The 16,262-nt window shown below is 36.8% G+C and overlaps 2 protein-coding genes across 9 annotated transcripts in view; both read right to left on the bottom strand.

The window, feature by feature from the left end:
- Window positions 1–2,707: 2,707 nt before the first annotated feature.
- On the bottom strand, window positions 2,708–5,425 carry mlnr (motilin receptor). The gene is made up of 2 exons (XM_067365709.1): window positions 4,696–5,425; window positions 2,708–3,438 (listed from the first exon to the last, which is right to left on the bottom strand). Exons 1-2 carry the CDS (start codon window positions 5,423–5,425, stop codon window positions 3,086–3,088), a joined length of 1,083 nt encoding a protein of 360 aa, XP_067221810.1. The 3' UTR covers window positions 2,708–3,085.
- A 1,056-nt stretch (window positions 5,426–6,481) lies between these two features.
- Window positions 6,482–16,262, bottom strand: part of fndc3a (fibronectin type III domain containing 3A) — a 96,730-nt gene continuing 86,949 nt past the window's right edge. For all 8 annotated transcript variants that reach the window (XM_067364682.1, XM_067364687.1, XM_067364684.1 and 5 more), the window contains 5 exons: window positions 15,322–15,668; window positions 14,405–14,617; window positions 12,025–12,191; window positions 11,704–11,825; window positions 6,482–8,770 (listed from right to left, as the gene is read on the bottom strand). In XM_067364682.1, coding sequence (XP_067220783.1) covers window positions 8,456–8,770; window positions 11,704–11,825; window positions 12,025–12,191; window positions 14,405–14,617; window positions 15,322–15,668 — 1,164 coding nt within the window. In that variant the 3' untranslated portion in view covers window positions 6,482–8,455. The remainder of the gene's footprint in view (window positions 8,771–11,703; window positions 11,826–12,024; window positions 12,192–14,404; window positions 14,618–15,321; window positions 15,669–16,262) is intronic.

Here is a 16,262-nt window from a genome sequence, read left to right as displayed (position 1 = left end):
ATATGGCTCCCCCTACTGAAAAAGCACTGCTACTGTACAGCTACTTTCTTTCTTATCATTTACAAGTTTTATCCATATCTATTAAATTCTATTAGTCAATTTTTTATATTTTTTATAATTTTATAAAATAAATACTATTTTTTTTAAATTGATTTTAAAAAGATTAAAAAACTCAAAGTGCACAACAAGAAACGAAACAAGGTATGCACTTTTCTTTGTTTATTAGCACTTAAATTAGTCAAATTATTATTATTTTTTTTTTTAAATGGTCACTTTTTGTATTTAGATCACTGCTGGAAAAATAACAATGGTGCTCAATATCTTTGAGCACAAAATGCTGGTTCAACAATAACGTTTCTCTGCTCAATATCTTTATTATTGTCAATGCTGTCAAACCACCACAGTTGCACATCAAAATTCAAGCAAGCAAGCAAGCAAACAAACAAACAAACAAACTTAAATTAAATAAATACCTGAAATAAAATAAAAAAATAAACAAAGAAGAAAAGAACATCAGAGAAAGCCACAAAAAGTAACTTCTTTACATTCATAAAAGTATAATAATATTGTATTATTTAATGATTACTATGTACATGTACAATACTATAATGGATAAGAATATGTACAAAGGGAATGACATCCAACAGGGCAGAATAGAATAATTTGTGGTACAAGTACACCAAAATACAAATGAAAAATTACAGCAATTACATTTCTGTATGTAACAACTCTGTGGTCATGAAAAAAATAAAAAATAAATAAATTGTCATGCACTGAATAGTTTTAACTTCAGTTTTAGTTTTAATAAGTTTTAATCTTCATTTGAACGATTTGGATGATGCTTTCTGTAAGACAAATACATAAAATGGCTTAAGATGCTGTGTAATGCAATTTTGATGTTAAGTTAGAAATTAAGCACACAAGCACTGCCTGAAGGCTCCCAAATCTCATGTATGAGCGCAGGTGCAGCACACATTTAAAGAGCAAATCATCAAACCGATTTCCATACTGCATTTATGTGTCTGTAATGGTTTACTATTGCTTTCATCATAACTGGCTTGTTAACCACTCAGTCTATGGAAAAGTCCAAATCTAGTCATTCTAGTCACAAAATTTCCATTAATTAAGAACCTATTATCACATTATTTCTCTAGACCACATGATTATACTAAAGTGATAAATTGTTAGTGTGTCATAACTGTTTAATAACTGTGATATTATGCATTTGTGTGAAAACCCTCCTTTATGAGTCATTTCCCCCCGCACAGTGACTATCTGATACAAGCTATTTCCAGTTCCAAGCTCATTTTTCCCTTCGGTCACACCAATTATCGCTTTGAATGCTGTTGAGCAGATTCGTAAACACCTCTGATTGGCCTTTGTGTTCACAAGCTCGTCAGATGTCTGTGATTGGCAACATTGATCAACACGACATCAATGATGCTCTTTACCGAGTGCTTGCACAGATACACATGGGAGCATTTGAAAGCAGGTGTCTATCAGCGGACCAGTCCGTTGATAGACGTCTGCTTTCAAATGCTCCCACTTTCAAATTCAAACACTTCCGTGTGCTTTCAATGATTTTTCATGCTTTCCCGTGCGTTGATCATTGTAGCCGATTATTGTAGCCAATCACAGACATATCTGATGAGCATGTGAACACAAAGACAAATCAGAGGTGTTTATGAATCCGCTCAACAGTGCTCAAAGCGTCACATTTTTTAAAATTTCAGTACCGACTTGGTATCGCGGTCGGTACTTTTGACAACACTATGTTACTGTAAGTCCTCCTCCATCATAATTAGGGTTGGGTATCGAATTTTAGCGATTCTGATTCTGCTAATCGATTCCCAGTTTCAATTCTAAATAGGTTAAAAAAAATAATAATTAAAAAAAAAAACATTTAGAGATCCAACAATTCTGTGACTTCCATAAATACCATGAACAAAAATCTGCAGCAAATAAATACAACTGAACAAAGTTCATGTACTACAATTGAAATAAAATGTAATCAAATGTAAAATAAAACTGCATATTTTGCTTTTTATGACTAAAATAAAGATTAATCCTTATTAACCACGTATTAACCACCATTTCTGTGCATCTGGGAGTACGGTCCCACATTTGGGATTTTAGATTGTACAGTGACGTCACATACTGCCAGATTCAAATCAGCTTTTGCGCCAACACAGAGAGAGGTGAGCTGGATAAGCAGCAAAGCCAAGATTCATAAGGCTTAAATTGTGAAAGAATAGCTGGGAGGGAGCATGGAAAAGTCCAGACCTTAAATTTACCGAAAGTCTTTGGGATTATTATTTGCCTATTTAAATAAAACAGTGACTTTTTTTGGCCATGCAGTGTATAAACAAACATGGCTTCCTACATGACAGCTAACATGGCGGTAGCCATTGCCCATTACAGATCAGCTAACACGATCATAATAAAGGTGATTAACTGACAATTTATTTAGACATATTTGAGAATTGGAACGTCATATAGTTCATGATACAGTTAACAAGTTTGTGAATATTTTGAATAAAGGAAAAAAAAGTGATATATCTGTCATACAGCACTATTGTGGCTGCGGTGTGTCATACATCGCCATGGATATAAGGGTTAAAGTTACAAAAGGGTTAAAGTTACAGAAGTTATTCAGTCAATTTTAGTTAGTTATTTTCTTTTGACACAGATGGCAGCAGGTTTATGTCACTTTAAGAGCTGCACGGATCCAATATACTGTTACACGTTTTCTTTCTCAACTGTTTACGTTCACTTAAGACAAAATCGACTGTTTACGAGGATATTTTGACAATTTTTGTGTGTATTTGCCCATTCAAGTGCAAGAAGACGCAAAAGAGAACTCAATTTAGTATTTGCGCACTACATGTAAGGCGACTTTTTGCATGCACACTTGGATGTGTATGCAGCAGAGAAAACCGTGTCTGAGTGCTGAACTGCATTCTCTTTCATGTCTTCTTGCATTTGGTTTAAATTCAAATTAAAATGCGCACACAGGAATCGGTAAGCGGAATCAAAATGAACACATCTAATCAAATCCACAGTTCTTGGGAATTTGGAAATAGTTCTAAAATGGAACTGGTTCTTGAGACCCAACCCTAGTCATTATGGTCTCTTTCACCCCGCTGAATGTCTCTGTGCAGGCGGTGATGTCATCACGCGTCGAAATATGCCTCCGGTTGGGCCTGTGGTGGTGCCTGCGGGCCAACAGGAAGAGGCGTTTGATGGCAGAGCGGTACTTGTTGGACATGAGGTTGTAGAGGACGGGGTTAATTGAGGCACTCAGGTAGAAGAGCACCATGGAGGCCACGTTGAAGTTCTGACTGAGGCGGGCGGAGTGGTAGTCATCAACGTGTGTGAACAGGAACCGACCGATGTGGTACGGCAGCCAGCATATGGCAAAGACCAATACAACAACAGCTAGAAGAAGAGGAGGACGGGATATGGGGTTAATTAGAACAATGAGATAAGTCCATGTTATGGGTGGTTGCTTACTGACGCTGATTTATTAAGGCTTCTAGTAAATAAAACAGCCACATTCACTAACCAAACATAAATGAACATGATTAATGAATAGACAAGATGTTACACAATTGCAAGGTCTGTCAGGCTTCATCTCTCACAAGTTGACAATTCATTTACATTGCAAATGTTTCTACAAAGTAACTAATGGACCCTTTTTCAGACTGTGATGACGTTTCCAGTTATCAACATCGCAAATCTGGTCAATTTTTTCATTTTTACTAAATTTAAAACACATTTATAACACTGCTTTCAGTGCTTTGTTTATATTACTTTGACACTAAATTACAAATAAACTAACGCTTCAGAGAGTTTGTTTCTAAAACAACAGCTGAGGGAGTGATGGCAAATTTGAAATTATTCTCTCTTCTGACTATCAATTTCTCTGTATTTTTCCCTTGCTTGAAAAGTCGTGGAAATGCTATCACTGATTTTGTCTTTTGCCTACCAGAGTCTTTATGACATTCTGATCTGTAAATATGGCTCAGATCTCCCCTTCAGTGCAAGTCTTATGGGATTTTGTTTACCTGCTTTTTGGTCCACCAAACAAAAATCGTTAGCATGACCTTAAGTAATCGCACACCTTTCCCCAACAAGATTTAAGATGTCGTTCATGACTACACCACAAACCTTGTGGGATGACTTACAGGTTTGATATTAGGGTTAGGGGGCTTGTTTAGATCGTTAAACCATGAGAATGAACCTTAGCAAGCACAATTATCCATGGCTGTAACCTAAAATCTGGAATACAGTACACGACTTTGGCCAAGATTTTATTGGGCCGATTTGCAGTCTGGACAAGTTGGCGCCAGTTGCCAATAGTCAGTGCCAGTCGGCAGATTTTGGTAAATCAGAATTGACAGATTTCTCAGAATATTGTGTGGTGTATAATAAGCACATCCTTCGACAGATTTTTGTCGAAGGATGTCAAACATGCTTGATATTTTGAGGCGATTTTAGAACACATGTTGTTTTCATTTGTCATCCATCTCCAAACAACAAGGTGCATATTTCTGCATGAGTTTGTTGTGGGACCAGACCAGACCAGACCAAAATGACTAGAAAGTCTGGTAGTGTGTGATCTTTAGTCATTTAATGTAACCCTTAAGTCGTGTAGTGCATTCCAGCCTTAACACTTAAAAAAAAACAACTCACCCAGAATCTTGACAGTCTGACGATTAACCTTCTGTCTGGCTGCCGCATTGGGCCCATGAAGCTCATGACGACTCTTCCACAACTTTCGGCCAATGGATCCATACAGGAAGAGCAGGCAAAACATGGGGCAGAAGAAGTAGGTGGTCGACACCCAGATGGTGGTGTGCAGCAGCCCAGAGTCAATGGCATAGCGTGTGTGCTTGCACTGCCGGGTGCCTGGATCAGGCATAGTCTCGTTCTCGTACTCCACACCCATCAGGAAGAACATCGGTGCAGCAGACAGTAGGGCAAAGCTCCACAGAGCCAAGATGACATACTTGACCCTCCGCTTGGTGATGGCAGCCTTGGCTTTGAAAGGGAAGCAGATGGCCAGGTAACGCTCCATGCTGAGCACTGTGATGTGGAGGATGGTGGCGTTGGTGCACGCTTCATTGATGTAGTGTGAAAGACTGCACACCAGCTCCCCGAAGACCCAAGGTACATACTTCCAGAGGCGGTAGAGGTCGAAGGGGAGGCTAAGGAAGATGACCAGGTCTGAGATGGCCATGCTGGAGAGATACAGGTTGGTGGTGGTCTTCATGTCCTTGAAGCGCTGGATAATGAGGATGGTCATGGTGTTGCCGGTTACGCCGACGATGAAGAGCAGGATGCAAATGGTTGTGACAGGAATGAGGGTGGAGGTTGGGAAGAGAGAGTCTCCGCAATGGTGGTCCTCCATAAACTCCTCCATATTGATGCAAGTCTGCAGGTGTCGTTCAATAAGGTCCAAGTGTACAAAAAGACAAGGTCAAAGTATATAAGAGGGTGAGGATGAACTCAACTGACGCAACTCCTTCACTGAAAGTCCATTTGTAATATAAGACCAAAAACATTATCAACGAAGGTGGAGAATTTGAACAAGAGATGAAAAAGACGAGACTTGTGGAGGTTGTATCTGGTGCTCTGCTGCAGGAGATGACAGCATCACCTTTTTTCTACTGTGTGCATGCAGAACATCACTTATTCTGGTTCTTAATTAAATATTGAGATCACAGGAGGTGGAGACACATAGGGATGAGGTGAGAGGCAGGGCTTTGGCTTTCAGTGTGTGCATTTAAATGCTAAACAGCTCTTAGTTCATGTGTAAATATGAATGAGCTATCTACTAATATTAATTTATTTACTGGCATATCCGTATTTATCCAAGTAATAATTTGGATAAAACATTGAACCTGCAATTTTTAAACCAAAATCATGAGTAGACATGAGATGTGGCCTAAGCATACCAAACCTTTTATAGAAATAATTGCTTAAATTTCAATAAGTATATTATGTTTTTTTAAATTACAGTTCATAAGGTATATTGAAAAAGAGGTATGTGTTCTTTTTCTTATGAACAAGTGAAAAGCAATTAGTATTAATTTTGGCAATGTCTAACACAATCTTTATTCATATGTTGACCCTTGAAGGCGTTCCTAGTGTGCCAGGTGCATTCACTTCAGATCTATTTTGAAGCATATCAGAGAAAATAAATGTAGATAATATTGATGTCTAATATGATTTAACACTTGACACAGGTGCTGAAGAATAATCTAATTTAATAGACAATCTGTCTGGAGCAAGATCTCTAACCCAATGAGCCTGGCGGCTCTTTCTTTGTGGATGAAATCATGAGTGAGAGGAATGAACTTTTGGTTTATGATGAGAACTAATTTTACATACAAAATATTATAGTGATATGATATGAATCTGCATACATTTGGCAACATGCAGTAAATGACGACGATTAAGAATTATAAATCTTTTATTGTGCATGGATCAGTCTGTAGATATCATGACTATACAGACACACTTTAGATACATATACATGATTATACATTTCCTATCTGATAACATTTTAAAGTGATATGTCTGGTAGTATGTATACTATAACAAATTTTTGTTTTGGAATGTACGGTGTATGAGGTAACTGCAAACATTAAAATTACATAAAAATGGTCTCATTTTTTGTGCATATTTTATTGATATTTTATAGTTTTTCTTTCTCCCAAGAACCAAACGCCTACCATGGTGGGGAGATGTTAAAATGGCACACTTTGCAATTACATTTTATCACTATCAAAAATAGGAATTTGAGATTTTTTTTCTTCCTTCAATGACAAACAGAAGACATTTGCAGTATATCTATTAGACCAAATCATGTAATTAATTTTCATCCAAGACTTCTTGCAAGGTACCTGTAGTTGTTAACTGTTGTTGACAGCATTCATATGCCCATAACCAAAAGCACAAAACACGAAACCCTACGACCGGACCGTCATGCTGTCGTCACGCAGCGTTGACAATCAGTCACGAGACTTTAACACACAGAGAAAAAGGCAAAAATTTCGATTCACAGGAAGTACATGTAGGATTAACACAATTCATTACTGCGATTTGCGTTTTGTTTCTTGTGTTTTTCTTAATTTCTCTGTTGGACAGAATTAACTTAAAGGTTTTATTTACCATATAAAAAAAAAAAAAGTTCAAATGTGTGATTTAAACGAAAGAAAAAAAGAAAAAAAAAAATCAACAGATATCTGAAAATGATGATTTAGTCATATATTCAATACTCTCGAGATTACATCAAAAAATAATATTGGTAAAAGTAAAGGTTAACACAATGCTATAATTTGGTTTCTAAAACGAACCCCCCCCCAAAAAAACAAAACAAAACAAAAACAAACAAACAAAACAAATTAACAATAGAGAAATTAAGAAAATACTCTGACTTTCAAAATCATGATTATTGTCAGAACCATTTCAAGAACAATTTTTGTGGTACTACATTTTTAAAAACAGCCAAAACACATTGAGGGCTTGCACAACTGGAGAACAATGTTCCATAAAACGCATCACAAGATCAAGACGCATTCAATAAGTATTTTTTTCTCTTCTCACTAAGGTGCAAAGGTAACGACCGAAGGAAAGGTTTCCGAGAAAGCGTACATTGTTTGTGCTGAACGACAATATTTTGGAGCAAAGCAGCTGCTTGATTGTAAAAACAAGCTACAGTATACGTACATGATAGTAAAAATAACTATTAAGCTGAGTTAGTTTGGTATTCATAGTCTTACTCCCCGTACTAAGCCAGAATCTCAGGTCCTCGTATCATACTGTACAAAAATATACTAACATTTCTCTAGTTATTTTTGCATCCTTTACACATTCTGAACATCAAAAAAAGTTCTGAGGAAAGTGCTAAATCAACGTTCGCTAATTCGAGTGGTATCGGTCTCGCCTCCCCTTCCTTACATCGTAGAATTTATCTTCCCGGGGATTGCTCGGGACCCCCCCGCTGATGGTGTAGTCACTGGCCCTCAAGTCCCAGGCCCAAGATAGCAAACCGGTGAGTGGCGCAACCACCGAGCTAGCTTTGGAACACTGAACGAAACTTACACTCGACAGTATACAACTGAAATTATACATATAAATAACATAAAGACTATAGCTACACAAATAAATGAAGTGGTACGATGAGTATGCGACGAGCGTTAAGCTTCGCTGCTGATCCTTCAATAAATCGCCCTCCGAGTCCTTCGGGAGGGAACGGCGTTCTTTCGACAGCATGCGCAGAAGGCGAGCGAGAAAGATAGAACAACAGATTGGGTGAAGTGATTCTACAACTTCCTTTTCTCAATCCTTCCCTTCAAGCGGCTTGTGCCGGAACCAAAATAAAGAAACAAAAACAAACATCAACAAACCAAAAACTTGTTTTGACGATGTAACGCGGCGCCGAGACTCATTCGATGACGAAGTACTGGATAGCGACCGCGATGAGGATGGAGGTCACGGCCAAGAGGGCGATGATGAGGAAAGAAAACTGTTCGTCCGTCAGGCTGCGTTTTGGCTTTTGGGCCTCGGTTGCTTTGGACCCCATGGTGCCGGAGGCCCCGGGGGTATCGATGCGAGGTGGGAGCAGGATGACGGTGGAGCTGTAGGGCCCGATGATTTCGGGGGCGTCCTGGCACTGCCGGATGGCGCAGACGCGAAATCGGTAGTCCGTGGACAAGCTCAAGTTAGGGAGCTGGAAGGAAGTGGCTGAGCCCTTGTAGATCTGAGAGGATTGGAGACGAAAATTAAAACCTAAACACAAGTATGATGCAAAAATATTTTGGTAGCACTTTATTTTACAGTCCTGTTCCCTATGAAAATACTATGTACTTATTATAGTAATTGCAATAACTAGGTACCAACCCTGAACCTACCCCTAAACTTAACCCATGTAGTTACCTTATTTTACCCAGTACTTTCTTGGGTAAGTACACTGAAAGTACACATAAGTGCACATACTGTAAAATAAATTGCAACCAATATTCTTAAATATTATATACTGTAGAATATTATATAAATATACACTACACTATTGATCAAAAGTTTGGAGTCAGTAAGAATTTAATGTTTTGAAAGAAGTTTCTTATTCTTACTAATGGTGCATTTATTTAATCAAAAACAGAAATACTGTGAAGTATTATTACAATTTCAATATCTGTTTTTTTTTTTTTTTTATTTTAATATAATTTAAAATGTAATTTATTCCTGTGATCAAAACTGAATTTTCAGCATCATTACTCCAGTCTTCAGTGTCACATGATCCTTCAGAAATCATTCTAATATGATGATTTGCTGCTCAAGAAACATGTATTATTATAAACAATTTTGAAAACAGTTGTGCTGCTTAACATTTTTGTGGAAATTTTTCCATGAATATAAAGTTAAAATGAAAAGCATTTATTTGAAATTTAGAGTTTTTCCTGAACAAAAGTGGTAATTTTGTAGGTAGGTAGGCTAGGGTAGGTTAAGGATGGATTAGATCGATCGATAGATCGATCGATAAAGCATATTAGAATGATTTTCATGATTTGCTAAGACCAAACATTTGCATGGTTTGAATAGTTCAGTAATTGGTATATAGAACAATACAATATTCAGCACTGCTTTCATTTCAAAGTGACATTATATTAAGGAGAAAAGAACCGATGAAGTCTATTTTAAGGACGCAGATGTGTAGGGAGAGAAATAATACACCTGAAGATCATGAATATATGAATATGAAGTCCTTCATGCATGTGTGTGGGATGCATCAACACAAACATTCAAGCCTCCCATCATGCCTGCAGTCTCCTACAGTGTCTCTCAGCAGGAGATGATGAGTCAGAGCCAGTGAGACTGCTTTACCCTTCCATTACACTCATTTCTACAGTCACTCAAAGGCAGCCTGTGCAGGTGCTCATGCTAGAGTGGTTTCAAGTTAAATCAAACACATTTGTCGGGTCCTGTCTGACATATAGTGCAGCGATAATATTTTCAGTGACAATTAGTATTAGGAATTCACCACTGCAAATAGAGACAACTAGGTGATGTTTTTACCCGGCCACCCAAATTTAAAGGGATACGATTTCTATCCAAAACCATATGATTGAGATGCACAAAAGGAGATATTTTTTCAGAATGCTTTTTTTGTATTTATAAATGTACCATAAAAGTAGTATTACATGTTTTCTGAAGCTATATGCTTTGTGGGAGAAACAGACTGATTTTGAAGTCATCAAATGTCATCTGTTTTTGTACATTATGCATCTAAACATGGCACCACAAGATGTTATTTTGTCACCAAATTTGACACCAATGTTTTCACGCAAAAGGTTCTCACACATTTTGTGATCAATTGTAACACGTTTAAATGTTTTAAATAAAGCACAACTGAAGCAACAGCTAGGGGTGTGATTATACATGTAGCTCATGAGATGAGACAATACAAAATATTGAGTTCATGAGAATGAGGCGAAACAATATTTTAACACCATTTTTAAATAATGAAGAAAGTGGTGTAGCGCCAAATGTATACACTCCAGCATCACAAAGCTTACTGGGAGTGCAAGTATCCAACCAAAATCTAACTTTGCACTTTATAGCATCTTCAGCAGTCTTTTAAAGAAATTTTTAATGCCAAAATATGTGCCTGAAAGTCACAAAATGCAAAACAATAAAGGTGCATTTTGAAATGTTTTAACTAATCTAGGGCTGTCACTAACAATTATTTTGGTAATCGGTTATTTTGATTGAGAAATCAGATATTTTTTGTGGTAATAAAAATAGACTTAAGAGAACAATAGCTTTTAAAATGACTTAAAACACATATAATAGCAATGACATCCCTGTTATTTGTGACATCACAATAACACTATGAAATGGTTTTAATAGAAGCTGCAGCCTTAGAAAACGGTCTAATAATATGGCCCATCGATTTGGCGAGACATCTTTCACCTCAACAAGAAATATCGTCACGTTTTAATATCACAAGACCTCCTCACACCCCTAGCTATAGCTAAAGTAAATAACAAAAACCTGTGGTCTGTTCCTCACTCAAAGCTATTATTTGACTTAAGACTTGAAATACAGCAGCTGGGACATTCTTCAAAACAACTCCTTTGTGTCCCATGAAAGAAATAAAGTCATATGGGTTTGGAACAATGTAAAAATATGAAATATGAATATATGAAGACCAATTTTTTATTTTTGGTTTCAGTAATTGTTTAAGCACCAGCCCTACTAATTCTATTCTGTACTTTGTTTAGGAAAGACACCATAAAGGATAAGAAGCACCAGAGGATATGAAGGCCATTGTCACAACATGATGTCAAATATAGATCATGTACAATCAAAGCACAAATTTCAGTTGCTAGATTTGATTTGGTTCTAACATTAAGTGTAATAACTGTCACTAAGCCATTCAGTAATGACCACTTGATCGCCATTATGCTGCTATAATATTCCTCCAACACCTGCTGTCTGCTGAGCACACCTGCTGAGTGCTGTGACCTCTGTGTAATGTGCTTACAAGTAGGGACCAACATTTGAGATGCTTTGGCCTCACAGTGAATAGAAATATTATAATTGAGATGCTGTATTGAGGTTGAAATTTATGTTTTTTGGTGTTTGGTGAGCTACTGAAAATTGTACATGGAGATGACAGAGTGGTGTAGGTACCTGTTTGAACTCAGAATTTCCCTGCATGCTTTGCAAACAGTAGATGACTGGATCTCCCTTCATAGGTGGCAGTGTCTCCCAGCTCACCTCACATGACTCATCCACACGCTCCACGCGAGGAGCTGAAGACAGAGACACACAGATATAGAGGTGATGAGAACAAACTAAAACGTAAAAAGACGTAAAAAGATTTGAGGTCAAATCGAATAAATTAAATGTGTGTCTTTAGGATGTTGTCAAAAAAAACAACAAAAAAACATGTCTACGAAAAGAAATTACAATGGAAGTTTATGGGGCAAGTGTATGGTTGGGATGCGGTACCTTTTAGGGGTGCAGGTGGAGAGAGGGGGGTGGTGAAGGTGTAAACAGTGGAGAAGGGCCCCTCGCCCGCTTCGTTAAAGGCCTGGATGCGAAACGCATACGAGGTAGACTCATTTAGCCTCTGCACTTTGTGAGTGTGACAGGGTCCTTTATACAAGGATATAAACCTTCAGGAAGAGACAATAACAGAGAGAAAGAGAAAATGTTATAGAGCTGAACTCTATAAAGCCACAAAACACACAATATAACAAACCAATAACAAAAGAGGGATTTTCAAAACAGACTTGAAAGCAGACCTACACAAAATCAATTTCAAATTTCAAATAAATAAATAAAAATAAAGTGTTATCTGTAAGATTTTTTGGTAAGTTTGTTTTTGAAAGAAGTTTTTGAAAGAAGGTTACATTTATTTGATCACAAATGCAGTGAAAACAGAAAAAACTGTGAAATATTATTACAATTTAAAGCCACAGTCCATAAGTTTTGCCATCTCTGTTTGGAAACTGCAATTGCAGTTTTTTGCAGAATTATTTTTTACGTGGGTTGTGCATAGGCACGCCTCCTCAACGCAGATGAATCTAATGTTTTGAGGAGAATGTGTGGATGTCAGTCACTGCACCGGTGGAGGTGGATACTGTACTTTGGAATGACCAAAATAGGAATTTTTCACTGGAACATGTCATCTTAACAAAAAAAGAAACATGTCTGCCACAACTGAGAAAAAAAAAAAAATTGTGATTAAATCTAATGATTACTTAGCTCATATCATTTAAAACTGTGCAAATTATTATTATTATTGTTATAGATTGTTCTCAAATTGTAAATGTTAACAACATCAGCATTGTGTGACTATGTGTATTTAGTGTGTATTAGCATTACCTGTAGATTTTAATTTCTGTACAGTCTAATCTCTAATGTTAATTTGTCATATCATACAATTTGCCATCAAAATGATTAGTTTAATCATTCCAGCTGCTGTGAGGACAGGATATAAATGATCTGCCACCTGCAGCATCTTCACATGTGACATAGTCTACTAACTGGGACTCCTTAATTATGTAAACAGACATGATGCAATGACGCAAATATGAACGGCGGTATGCTTGAATTTCCTAGTAGTGCCACCTGAATTAGAAAACATTACTACAAGCTTACCGTTGTGAATCGAGTTAAGATAAGAAGAGAGTTTTGAACACTGGCTGGTTATATACTTGCTCAAAAATTGATTTTGGATCATTTTTAACCAAAAATGTTATGGACTACAGCTTAAAAGTAACCGTTTTGTATTTGAATATGTTTTGCGTTTTAAGAGTTGTTGATGTGGCGCCGCTGAGTGGTTCATTCAAAACATTTCAGAAATATAGAGGCTCAATGCAGAGAAGATCTTGGTTACGTCAAAACCGCAACCAAGCCGTTCACACAGAACGCATTTCCTGCACTGCTTTTCCATTTTTTTCTATGTAAACGTGCTAGATGAACATCTTTGACCGTTGCACTCACATGTCAACACAGAGCCGCATGTTTAGAAAGCCGTACAAAGTTAAAAGATGTTCAACTTTTAAAAAACTTTTCTTTTTCCATTCCTCTGCATCTCATCTCATGATTTTAAACTCAAAAAGTACCTTGTGATCGGTGCTTCGGCTCTTTGTTTTAAACAAGGCATAAATACATGATGCTGTTTTCGTTCATAGTTATGCACTTGCATAGTTATGACACTCATGTTTTTTCAATGCTTTGAATAAACAATTTAATGGGGTGCACTAATATTTAGCTCATTGCGCCTTTTGTGTTCTCAGGAGATGAGCCAATGCTGAAATTATGCCTTTAAAATTAGAATATAATTCGCATATTAGTAATATTTAAGTATAAAATTCAAATTCAGTTTTTTTCAGCCATTTTGACAGCCCTAATCAGTTTCATTGGTAACTGCCTTCATGTTTTCTGCACCCACATAGCCAGAAAATTAACTTCCAAAGTGAATTCTAAATTGTCCACAAAATTATTTAAAATTAACAAATTCATGAACATCATTAAGATGCCCCATAAAGACAAAATATGTCAATATATCCATACGTGAAAGAAAACGATTTCCATCACTATTAAATACACAAATCCTCAAAAACAAAACAAAAAAACATACAAGTTGGCATATTTTGTGGCAAAAATCAACCCCATTGCTGTACTTCTAACTTGGAGATAAAAATCTTTGCCAAAACTAAAAAAAGTTAAATTTCAAGACCCAAGTAGCCATCTCTATTAGAAATTCTGAAGGTGCACTGGCTGGCATCTCCTCAACCTAAATCTTACTGACTCCAAACTTTTGAATGGTAGTGTATAATTGGCTGGTTTTAACAAAGGCACAAACAATGCAGCTACTTGCCTCCCATTTTTATCTTCCATTTGGAGATGGTACTGTAGGGAATCTGTGGGCTGGGCCTTGGCCGGGCCGTCGCCCCACTTGAGCCTGAGGGTCTGGTGGCTGGAGGCGGTGCACTCCAGACGTGGAGGGAGGGGTGGCAGTGGCTTGGTCTTCAGTTTAAAGGTGTGACTAAAGGGTCCTGCACCCAGACTATTTAGAGCCTGGATCCTTATCCTTCAAACACACAAACACAAAATTCATTCAGTCACAGTTGGGTTTATAAAAAGCTTTGAAAAAATTGTTTTTTTTGTTTATGTATTTGTACCCTTACCAAGGGTGCATTTATTTGATCAAAAATATAATAAACAGCAATTCTGTGAAATATTATTAAAATTGAAATAACTTTTCTATGTGAATACATTTTATAAATTTAATTTATTTCTGTGATCAAAGATAAATTTTCAACATAGTTCAGTCTTTAGTGTCGCATGATCCTTCAGAAATCATTCTAAATGATTTGATGCATAAGAAACATTTCTTATTATGAATGTGGGAAACAATTTTTGCTGCTTGATATTTTTACAAAAACTACAATACATTGATGAATACAAAGTTCAATATAACAGCATTTAATTAAAGGAGAATTTTTTTTACATTATAAATGCATTTTTGTCACTTTTGATCAATTTAATGCATCCTTGGTGAATAAAAATATGAATTTATTTTTAATATTAAGTTGTACCCCAAACTTTTGAATGTATAGTATATCACAATTCTCACAAAAATATGAAGCAGCACAATGACAATATTAAAAAATGTTTTTTGAGAAATGTTTCTCTAATAATATTTCACATTATTACTGTTTTTACAGTATTTTGCATAAAATAAATGCAGTCTTTCTGATCATAAGATCTGTTTTGTAACAGACTTCATTGTACCTGTAGGTGGTGTCAGGCTGCAGGTTCTGGATGATGTATTTGGTAACGGGCCCTGTAAGGATGGGTTGTTTCTCTCCCAGGTCGATCAGGTATGACGTGATCTCCGATCCGTGATCACACGGTGCCTCCCAGCGTAGCCCCAGGCAGGTGGATGGAGAGTAGAGGAGAGGATTGGCCTCTTCATCCTCCTCTTCCTCCTCATCCTCGCCCCTCTCTGGGGTCCTGTGCTCCACTCTCATCTCTGACTCGCGGAGAGCATGGACGCTGCTGACTGTCGCTGGCACAGAGCAGGGCGTCTGACAAAACACGGCGTCGCTGAAGGGCCCCGCACCGGCTACATTCACCGCCTGAGGCACAAATCACACAGTCAGTCAGTGACTATAGTTTGAACAGGCCTGACAAGAACATCAATCAAACCTTTAATCTTTAACTTTCATTTAATACAAAAACACAGCAAAAGTGTTAGAAAACAAAACAAAAAGCAAATACAAAAAGCAAAAGCAACGAAAAGCAAAACAAAAAACAAATACAAGAAAACTAAATAGGCACAGAACACACAGTGAGTAACTACAGTTTGAACAGGCCTGACAAGAACATCAAATAAACCTTTATCCTTTAACCTTCATTTAATAGTTTAACAAAAGTGTTTGAAAACAAAAAGCAAATACAAACATACTTAAAAAACAAAAATGCAAACAACAAAAGAAAACAAAAGAAAAAGCACAAATAATGCAAAAGTAAACAAACAAACAAAAAAACACCTTCATTCAGTGTATTCTAGCAGAGCCAGCAGAAAACTAATCAAAACTAACCATACTAGACTAACATGGAACAGCGTAGAAATGCTTTGAAAAAGAAAATTCAATTACAGAATTTATTAATTGATTTTAATTATTGTAATAATTATTGTAACAATACACTATTTCAAATTCAGTTCCTAA

The sequence above is a fragment of the Chanodichthys erythropterus genome, chromosome 17 (genome assembly GCF_024489055.1).
Source record: "Chanodichthys erythropterus isolate Z2021 chromosome 17, ASM2448905v1, whole genome shotgun sequence".
NCBI lineage: Eukaryota > Metazoa > Chordata > Actinopteri > Cypriniformes > Xenocyprididae > Chanodichthys > Chanodichthys erythropterus.
This window is presented reverse-complemented; position numbering and strand designations above follow the sequence as displayed.

What these genes read in the sequence shown, in the direction of transcription:
- mlnr (XM_067365709.1), bottom strand. Translation starts at nt 5,425, where the DNA reads ATGGAGGAGTTTATGGAGGACCACCATTGCGGAGACTCTCTCTTCCCA. An exon ending in TCAGACTGTCAAGATTCTGG is followed by an intron (nt 3,439 to 4,695) that starts GTGAGTTGTTTT and finishes CTCTTCTTCTAG; the next exon opens with CTGTTGTTGTATTGGTCTTT.